The sequence below is a fragment of the Camelina sativa genome, chromosome 8 (assembly GCF_000633955.1).
Source record: "Camelina sativa cultivar DH55 chromosome 8, Cs, whole genome shotgun sequence".
Classification (NCBI taxonomy): Eukaryota; Viridiplantae; Streptophyta; class Magnoliopsida; order Brassicales; family Brassicaceae; genus Camelina; species Camelina sativa.
The window spans coordinates 21,997,357-22,006,911 of NC_025692.1; the positions used below are offsets into that span (position 1 = coordinate 21,997,357).

At 38.8% G+C, this 9,555-nt stretch overlaps 3 protein-coding genes across 3 annotated transcripts in view; 2 read left to right on the forward strand and 1 right to left on the reverse strand.

Moving 5' to 3' along the window:
• Nucleotides 699-1,475, forward strand: LOC104709807 (receptor-like serine/threonine-protein kinase SD1-8). The gene has a single exon (XM_010426363.1). It carries the CDS (start codon nucleotides 699-701, stop codon nucleotides 1,473-1,475), a length of 777 nt encoding a protein of 258 aa, XP_010424665.1.
• LOC104709808 (receptor-like serine/threonine-protein kinase SD1-8) lies at nucleotides 1,513-3,575 on the forward strand. The gene is made up of 3 exons (XM_010426365.1): nucleotides 1,513-1,960; nucleotides 2,847-2,995; nucleotides 3,360-3,575. The coding sequence occupies exons 1-3, from the start codon at nucleotides 1,513-1,515 to the stop codon at nucleotides 3,573-3,575; spliced, it is 813 nt and encodes a 270-aa protein (XP_010424667.1).
• Nucleotides 6,071-9,555, reverse strand: part of LOC104709809 (BRCT domain-containing protein At4g02110-like) — a 5,724-nt gene continuing 2,239 nt past the window's right edge. Inside the window, exons 7-9 of the mRNA XM_010426366.2 lie at nucleotides 7,125-9,548; nucleotides 6,742-6,958; nucleotides 6,071-6,512 (exon numbers count right to left, since the gene is read on the reverse strand). Of these exons, the coding sequence (XP_010424668.1) occupies nucleotides 6,210-6,512; nucleotides 6,742-6,958; nucleotides 7,125-9,548 (2,944 nt within the window). The 3' untranslated portion in view covers nucleotides 6,071-6,209. The remainder of the gene's footprint in view (nucleotides 6,513-6,741; nucleotides 6,959-7,124; nucleotides 9,549-9,555) is intronic.

A 9,555-nucleotide genomic window follows, 5' to 3' on the forward strand; every position in this document is an offset into this window, starting at 1 on the left:
CTCTCCTTTCGATTTTGGTGTTTCAATTGCCGGAAAACAAAGCTTCGGCGGCGACTATGGCGAGAACGAAGCTGTCACCGTTTTCGAAAGAAAAACATACCCTAGACACGATTTCGATGGAATGAGAGAAATGAAAATATTTCCTTCTCATTTTTTTTCCGACCAGTCAGAAGAGAGGGAGAATGTTAGAACGGGTTGTGGATCAGTTCTGAACCAAGACCAATATTTTTGATCTAAGCCCACTGTTCCATTTTTTTATTATATAATTGGGCTTAGAATAGGGAGAGTGTTTTGCCGTTAATGATGGCCTAAATGGGGGGATCGCATCACAACAAACAATGTTAACTAGGTAGTTGTATTTCCACAACCACTAGATCACATTTCGTCGTCTCAATTCTCAATGGCTCTTTGTTATGAGTAGATTTTTTCTCTTTTGGGTGGTAACAGCTTAACATCAATTTTGCTCCATACTCTTACTCTACTCCATACTCTAGATCTGGTTGAGGACGAGACTTTTTAAAGTTGTTAGAACTATTATTGCTTTATGGTGTTTTAAGACAAGTGTCTAACGTTGTTTTTGTTTGTACCAGATAGTCATCTTCGTTTTTCTCTGTTTCCATCGTCCCAATTTTTTTTCTCGGCGATCTAATCAAACAAGTCTTTCCTAGAAAACATTTAGCGCTCAATTTTGGGTTAGGATGAGAGCTCCACTTTGTGTCACCTCCATATTCTTCTTCCTCCTCTGCTTCTTATATGAGCTCTCTTCTTCTAAGTCAGTATTTTACTCTCCAGAAAGTCTTACAGTCTCAAGCAACCAAACCCTTGTGTCTCCTGGAAATGTCTTCGAGTTAGGTCTCTTCAAACCCAATGAGTCCATTTCTCGTTGGTATCTTGGGATATGGTACAAGGAAGACCCAAAGAGAACTAGTTTATGGGTAGCCAACAGAGTTAAACCTCTCACCAAACCTGTCGGAACCCTCAAATTCTACGGCAACAACCTCGTCCTGTTCGAACAAGATAATATCCCTGTATGGAAGACCAATCTGACCGGAGGAGGTGTGAGGTCTAGTATGGTGGCTGAACTTTTCGATAATGGCAACTTCGTGGTGAAGGACTCCAGCGACCCGGAAGGTTACTTATGGCAGAGCTTCGATTCTCCAACGGATACTTTACTACCCGAGATGAAACTCAAAATGCCGACCCTTTCTAGTGAAGATGATTCGCGACAAATCCTCTATCCCTGGTCTAGTCCAGGAGACCCCTCACCCGCAGAATTTTCCTTTGAAATTCGGAAAGAAGCTAACATAATTGCAATTTTTATTGAGGGGCACGAACTCGATGCATCATGCATGGAACGGGTACCAATTTGGGGACATGCCCCCAGTGTTCGAGCTAAAGGAAGGTTGGTTAGTAATGAAGACCCTCCAAAGCAGCAGCTACTCGAGGTTGACAATACGGCAGGGCGTACTTTATGAGTTATACTCATGGAATTCCGAAGCCAAGGAATGGAAAATGTCGTGGTCCGCAGGGGAAGACTCTTGCTATTGGAAAGACTTCGACAATCCATGTGGGTCTTACAGTTACTGTTCCAACAACGACACGTCGCGGCCGCAGTGTAACTGCATTAGAGGGTTCTTTCTGAAGTTGGAATATAAGAATAAGTGGATTCATGAATGTGTGAGGAGGACTGCTCTACACTGTGGAGGGGATACGTTTGTGAAGCTAAAAAATATGAAGTTGCCGGAAATTACATCGGATGAATATAATGTTACTTCGGGTATGAATTTGGCGAAATGCATGGCGTCATGCCTTGTGCGTTGTGGCTCTACCGCTTATGCGCTTGTGGATAACCGGAAAGGAGAGGGCCTTTGTGTGAATTGGTACGATGAGCTCTACCAAATGCGAAACTACACCTCCGGCGGTCAAGACCTATATGTCAGAGTGGCGGCTAATGATCACGGTTAGTCTAACCTTAATTTTTTTGGTTAATTAGTTAGGTTAATCAATCTTTTTTATTAAAATAAATAAATAACCAATCCCCCCTATCACGTAAACGAAAATAGTAAAAAAACAACCAACATATATAAAGATGATGACTGGCCTGATGAACTTTAAATTTAAAAGAAACAAGCCCGCCCATAAAGCTCAGTAAATTCAGCCCAAATAACAAAAAGAAAACACATAGTGGGTTTGGGTGCCAATAAGAGACGACGAGTCGCAGTCTGTTTTTCCGATTCAACGAAACCATTAGCTTTCAATTTATTCGAAAAAAACTTTTTACGTTAGCCTGAGTTCTAATTTACTTTAAAGTATAGCAGTTAAAAAAAACCATACCTGAAACATTTCCATGGCGTTATCTTGAGACCAGCCACAGTACCATTGCAGCATCAGATTTGTTGTTGCACTGTGATTGGAATAATAATGAATTATATTAGAGAAAGTAATAATGAATATAGAAAAGGTAGAGAAAATCAATAATAGAGAAAGTAATATTATTATTAAGGTAGAGAGAGTAATAATGAATTATAATAAAGAAAGTAAAATGTTTTGCCACAAAAACCTTGTTAGTATATATATATACATATGAGAGAGATCGATGTGGGTATCAGGGTATGATATATGAGAAAAATCAATCTATAGTTATCAAAAATATATGATTAGGGTAGGCTGGGGCTGGGTAGCTCCAGTAAAGAGAATGAATTACTCGAAGATGTGGAGAAATTATATAACTCTCATATCAACCCACTTAAAAGAATAATTAAGACACCAAACGAACACTCTTAATGAGCTGATTAAGAATATGATATCAAAAGTTAGTTTTCACTTTCTTCTTGGTGTGTACGTAGAGGATCAGCCAAAAAATGATGGAAAAAGCAAAGGCATGGAACCTTGGGTTATCGGACTCATCGTGGGAGCAATCATCATCGGACTTCTTGTTATAGGCTTCGTCTGCTTCTGTTATTGGAAGAAAAACGTAAAGGAAGAAGAACACAAGGTAAAAACAAAACAAAAACTAATTTGTTTTTTTGTTTTATTAGTCGTTTCTTCATAATTATATTTTTAATGTTTCAGAACCAACCCAAAGAGAGATCCTCATGACCGAAATAGTCGGGCCGGCCGTAGATAGATTCCAATTTCTTGAATTTTGAGTTGTTGCCGAAGCAACCAATGGTTTCTCTGATAGAAACAAACTCGGACAAGGAGGTTTCGGTACAGTATACAAGGTCTGTAATGATATATATATATATATATATATATATATATATATATTAATCGTTATATATAGCTACTTTAAGCATTAATTAAGCTATGTTATGAAAAATTAAAGTTTTAATTGCAATGAATATATGTGATCGCAGGGAATACTACCCGATGGTAGTGAAGTCGCCGTAAAACGACTGGCGAACACCTCATCCCAAGGGATGACAGAATTCAAGAATGAAATCGAAACCATTTTAAATGTCCTGCACCTGAACCTTGTACGGTTGTTAGGTTGCTGCTGCGAAGGAGAAGAGATCATTTTGATCTATGAGTATTTGGAAAACGCAAGCTTAAATCACTATATTTTCGGTTAGTATTTAATTTATCCTCTTTTTTTTCTTCTTCTATAATATACATAAACTTTATAAAATTATTTCCATCTAATAATATATATTTTTTTTTGGTTACAGACGAAACTCGTAGCCAATTATTGAATTGGGATAAGAGACATAAAATTATCAAGGGTATTGCGGAGGGGTTGTTGTATCTTCACACTTACACAAACCCTCAAACCCTCCAATAATACACCGCGATTTGAAACAAGTAACATTTTACTTGGTCAAAACATGATCCCAAAAATCTCAGATTTTGGAATGGTTTGGTTTGGTAGAGAATTGATATATCATGGTTTTTAGGTGTTTTTAGCCATAATATAAGTATTATTTATAGAGTCTTTTTGGTATTTTTAGAGTCTTTTGAGTCTTTATAGGACTTAGCATGAATGAGAGCTTAATGGAGCTAAATAGGAGGATTTGGAACTTAATCAAGCATTGAGGCTGAAGCTGCGAAGTTGGGAGACAAGTTCAAGAGTAAGCATCGACCGATGCAAGTGATGGTGTCGATCGATGCAGAGCCACCAGACAAATCGGAAGTTTTCTCACAAGTTTTGAAGATTTACAATTCTGCCTCAAAGTTTCCATATTTGCATCATTAGTCCCCATTCGTGTTTTAGGAATATAAATAAGATTTTTATGGTAATTGTCTAGACCTAAGCTTTATTTTTCCTGCAACTTTTGAGAGCAAAACCCTAAGAAATTTTTAGAGAGCTTTTGGAGAGAAGAATCAAGACTCCTCCAGAGAAGATTCAGAACTTCTTTTCTACTTCTTTTAATCTCTTAATGCTATCTATTTTATTCATGATTTGTGTTCTTACAATTATGTCTGAGTAGATCTGCTTGTTAGGTTTAGGGTTTCTCATTAGGGATTTCATGGATTATTAGATTGACTAATTGTTTGGATTCATTATCTTTCTTGTTCTTCACCATAGGTTGTTCTTAATGCTAGATCTATGATTAGTCATCTGGATTTAGATCTTAGGATTATTGATTGATATGAGAATATAATTGATTTTCCTGACAAAAATCTTTGGCGAGCAAAATTACTTTTTGCAAAGAGATTTGAATTAGTGATTTTGTGAACTTATCTAAACTTGATTTTATTGCTGGTTTTTTAATTTGAATTTTGCAAAGAGATTTGGATTTTTGGGTTTTAAAACTTAGATAATATTTGCAGTGAAAACTGATTTATTTTGCAACTGTGTTTAGAGTTCAAGAACGGTGCTTAATTATTGAATCATGCTTGCTTAATTAATTAATTTGATTAACCATGATTTCCTGAGAATTTCCCTAGACCTAGCGTTTAATCCTTCTGAATTTTACAACTCTTTTATTTTCTGTTTAATCTTGCAATTTAAATTAATATTTATGTTTAGCATAATTAAAAGATTATTAAATCTATTGTGTGATCTAGAGTCCTTGTGGATACGATCTCTAAGTACTACAATTGATCTTTTAATTTGAGAGAGTAGCTCTAGGATAAATTTGAGCATATCAAAAACCTCGAACGGAAAAAGTTGTGGGAACTCGGTATGTAAGCAAACTAAAAGAACATCGTATTTTTAACTTGTGAAAAATAACTAGACTAAAGTAATTTTGTTTCCCTATTTACACAGGGGATACATGTCAGAAGAATATGCATTGCGTATGAATTTCTCTGAACAATCAGATATCTTCAGCGTTGGGGTCACCTTACTCGAGATTGTAACAGGGGAAAGAAACCTGGATTATTGCAATACCCACAAGGGAGACAGTCTTATGGATAAGGTAACGAACATTAATATTTTTTTTTTTATTTAATGATATTCAGAAACGAGTTACAAACCTATGATAAAATGCTTTAAAAAAATTTGTAACAGGCATGGAGATATTGGAACGAAGGGAACTCTCTTGGTCTCGTGGACTATAATTACCTGGATTCATCCCTAGTGGAAGAAGAGGTTCTGAGATCGATACAGGTTGGTCTCCTGTGTGTTCAACCACTTGTAGACGACAGACCGAGCACAAAGTCCGTCGTATTGATGCTCCAAAGCCCACAAACCGAAATCCCCAAACCAAAAGTTCCCGACTACTTCTATGGTAGGATCCTCCGCGGTGAGGCCCCGTCATCTTCTTTAGTCGGACAATCCAGCGTGAACTATGCCACTATGTCACGGATGAGTGCGCGATGATGTGTAATCATCTTATAGCGTCTTCTTTATTATGGTTTGCTTTTTCTTAGGATCGACTATGTGATATATGCTTGTTTGTCTGCGTTTAAATCCGACTGTGACTTGTAATATTATTGGACCAATTGTTTTTTTTTTTCTTGTTGCGGAATCAACTTAATAATGACATAATTAATATATTTACTCTTGGTTGGATAAATTATCTCCCAATAGCCAAAAACGATCTTTTGTAGAGTTGCGCCATAAGCTTTTGTGATATCTCTTAAAAACCCCTTCCAAGTTTATCTGCTTCCATTACTTCCAAGTTTATATGATCGTCACAGTTTGTTGCTCTCTAGATATACACGCGGCTCACTTATTCTTTTACGATTAATAAAAAGCACTTATTTTCTTTTATTTTTGCCACATTTGCATTAAAAAAAATCCATTCATCTACCTTTTTAAGTTAAATGGTACACACATCTGCACTAAGCTGCATCTTATTAAACGACCTTTCTGCCCATGAGTTCGTGTTGTAGAGCACGTGCTTGTCAAGTGCGTATCCAGGTTTACAAACGTACTCCACCAGGTAATCGGAGAGGACGCAAGGGATTTCATGGCGTATAAACTCTTGGATCCAGACGTCATCCCGCGGTATCCCGGGGCTTATCAACGCAAAATCGGTGTTTTGATTCAAGAAACGCGTGTAAGGAGGTGCGGTTGCTAGGATCATACCATCCCCAGCTTTCACAGCTCGCTTTAATGTATCCTGATTACGGAGAATAAAATATATATATAAAAAGACATCAAGAACCAAAAAGAAAATGACAAGGATGTGTGACATGTTTTATCTACAAGAATCATTCTAGTGTTTCAACTGTATCAGCTCTTTTATAGCTAAATCCCATCAGGTTTCTTGTATTAAGTGACAAATTCACTCTGCCAAAGAAATCAAGAACAAATAAGCTTGGCAGACAAGTGAGAAAGATATTACTTACCAGAGAAGGGATGGTGCAGTCACCGTATACAACAATGCGCACTCCATATAAAGCACCATGTCCTGTTTGCTCCCTGACGAGCCGCCATTTCCTTGGGGACTCGAGGTTTATCGCACCATCAGCACTAAGACCAGTGCTGTGCCATTCATAAGGCTCCTCTGGTAATAGTTTCCCAGCTTCCTTTGAATCAGCCACATAGTCAGTCTTCAGAATCCAACTGCATTACGGAAACTGATGAGTAAAAGATGAAAGATACACTTTTCATCAACGCAGAAGCTCAAAAAACTAGGATATTGGTTGAAAATCAGGGCTTCGTTTGGTGTTCTACACAATACATAGGATGTATGATTCTAAAGAGTTGGCTGAAATATAAGTTCATGTACCTTCCAGATGCAGCAGCAGCAAAAAACTTTTCAGTCCTACGGATTTCAGGAGCAATGAAATGTGTTGCTTGATAAGACCACTGATGAGAATCTCGGCAACATTTTCCTTTTAAACGCCTAATGATCTGCTGATATTGGTTTCTCTGGGACCTAGGACCACTGACAATAAAAAACTTCGGCTCATGTTCTTGGTCCTGCAAGACATTTCTACTAGCCAAGGGCTTAACCCTCAGCTGCTTAGACTCTTTATCCACCTTTGTACCTGTTGTAGCTGACTTTGCAACTTTCTTTCTTGCTAATGCTTTTCCTGAAACCGGGCTTTGCTCTCCACCAGAACCGACCTTCCCAGATTTATTATCCGCTGCAATGTTCTCCTTCTCTTTTGCAGAGTCATCCCCTATATCGTTCATCACTGTGTCGGTTGTTTTAGCGCCACTTCCTTTTTTCGATTTTTTAGTCTTCTTAACGCTGGATTTTCCTACTTCAACTGTAGCAGAACTTCCTATCTTTCCACTTTGAAGGCTACTTCTTTCTACAATGGCTTTATTCTTATCGACCTCTAACTGCATTGCAGCATTACTTGAGTCCTTAGCTGCAGACTCCTTTCTAGCTAGTAGTTTCCCCGCAACCAGGCTTTGAGCTCCATCAGAACTGACATCTCCAGATTTATTATCTACTGCTACATTCTCCTGCACTTCGGCAGAGCTATTCCATGTATCATTCATAACAGTATTGTTTGCTTTGGCGCCATCTTCTTTTCTAGAATTTTTCGCCTTTTTGACACTAGGTTTTTGAAGCCTATTTTCTTCTGCAATGGCCTCTTTTCTGCGTTTACCTTTATTCGTATCAACCTCAGATCTCACTTCAGCATCGCTTGGATCTTTAGTTGCACCTTCCTTTCTTCCTAATGTTTCTCCCTCAACTGGGCCTTGGTCTCCACCAGAACTGACCTTGGCAGATTTACGTTCCAATGCTAAGTTATCCTTGTCATCCGCAGAGTTATCCCCTATATCTTTCATCAGAGTACCGATTGCTTCTGTATCATGTTCTTTTTTAGATTTTTTGGTCTTCTTGACACTGGATTTTCCTACTTCGACTGTAGAAGAGCTTTCTTTCTTCCCACTTTGAAGGCTATTTTTGCATACAGTAGCCTCCCTTATGCGTTTACTTTTAATCTTACCAACCTCTAATTGTAACGAATCACTTGGATCTTCAACTGGAACATCAGTAAGCTCGGGTGTTAGCACCTTAGTTTCCACATCTACATCAACTTCCTCTGGGGTCTTAGCCTGCAGCTTACCTTGGTTCACCATCAGATCCAACCCAAGATGGTCTTTCTCTTCTGGGACTAAAGATCTATTATCTAGAGAGTCAATTCCCTGGAAGGCTTCAGTCTCTGAGACAATATGTTTTGCCATTTCTGGTACAACCTCAGTATTTAGGCCAGGGCTTGATAACTCCTTCTGAATGCTATTAGCCGTTACTGGCGCTGAAACTTTTCCTTTGTTTAGACAATCATCGGGCTCATCCTTTGGGGTAGGTTCGCTCAAGTATATTGATCCCTTTTGGTTAATGGAGTTCTTTTTCCTGCCTCTGATGCCTAGGCTCTTTTTTGGAGCTGTTTTCTTTTTGGGCAGCTCTGTTTCTTGCTTGTCTTTCAATCCAATTAAACCCGACCCAGGAGAGGTCTTCATCAGAGGCTCAGTTACAGATCTTTCAGGTACTTCATCCAATGCACCCTTCATAGTAGAATTTTCTGGAATCAAAATATCAGCTTCCATGGGAACAACACCTGAATTGAACAACCTAGCTGCTGAATCACTCAGATCCAACTTATCTGCAGCTTCCCTGCCTCCAGCGTGGTCACTGAGGTTTGGCACAACCCTAAGGTTTTGCTTAGGCGAGCCTGATATTGGTTCATGAAATAAGACATTTCCCACCATTGGCTCAGTCAATGATCTCTCCTGTATTTCATCCCGTGCACAGTTTGAAATGATATTCTCCGCAGTTGAAAGAGCATCTACCATGTGTACCACATTTGAGCTCAACAGTTTAGTGTCGGGTGACTTATGGCCAAATTCCCCACTTTCAGCTGGATCATTAATGCTAGTCACAGGCCTAAGGTTGTTTTCGTCAGGCGAACTTGGTCTTAATTCCTGCAATAACAAACTAGTCGGTGGTGGAATGCTTGCCTCGCTGTTGTGGTGTACCTTCTGTGAATCATTGCTACTGACAGATCCATCTGTAAATTGCGCCTGAGGCACCACCGAAGGGGACTCCCCGCCATGCAACTTATCAACCTTGTCAAGATCGTTAAACAGTGTTTTTCTTTCCAGTGAAGAACCAGATTTCGATGCAGAGATACTAAAGGAAGTCAAAGCTTTTAGGCCCTTGTCATCCATTTGCAGAGAACCGTTTTGGCCACTTGACT

Bases quoted from the DNA above. Each gene is read 5' to 3' on its own strand.
- LOC104709807 (XM_010426363.1), top strand. From the start codon at position 699: ATGAGAGCTCCACTTTGTGTCACCTCCATATTCTTCTTCCTCCTCTGC.
- LOC104709808 (XM_010426365.1), top strand. From the start codon at position 1,513: ATGTCGTGGTCCGCAGGGGAAGACTCTTGCTATTGGAAAGACTTCGAC. The intron at 1,961-2,846 runs GTTAGTCTAACC...GTGTGTACGTAG, and splicing joins AGTGGCGGCTAATGATCACG to AGGATCAGCCAAAAAATGAT. The intron at 2,996-3,359 runs GTAAAAACAAAA...ATGTGATCGCAG, and splicing joins TAAAGGAAGAAGAACACAAG to GGAATACTACCCGATGGTAG.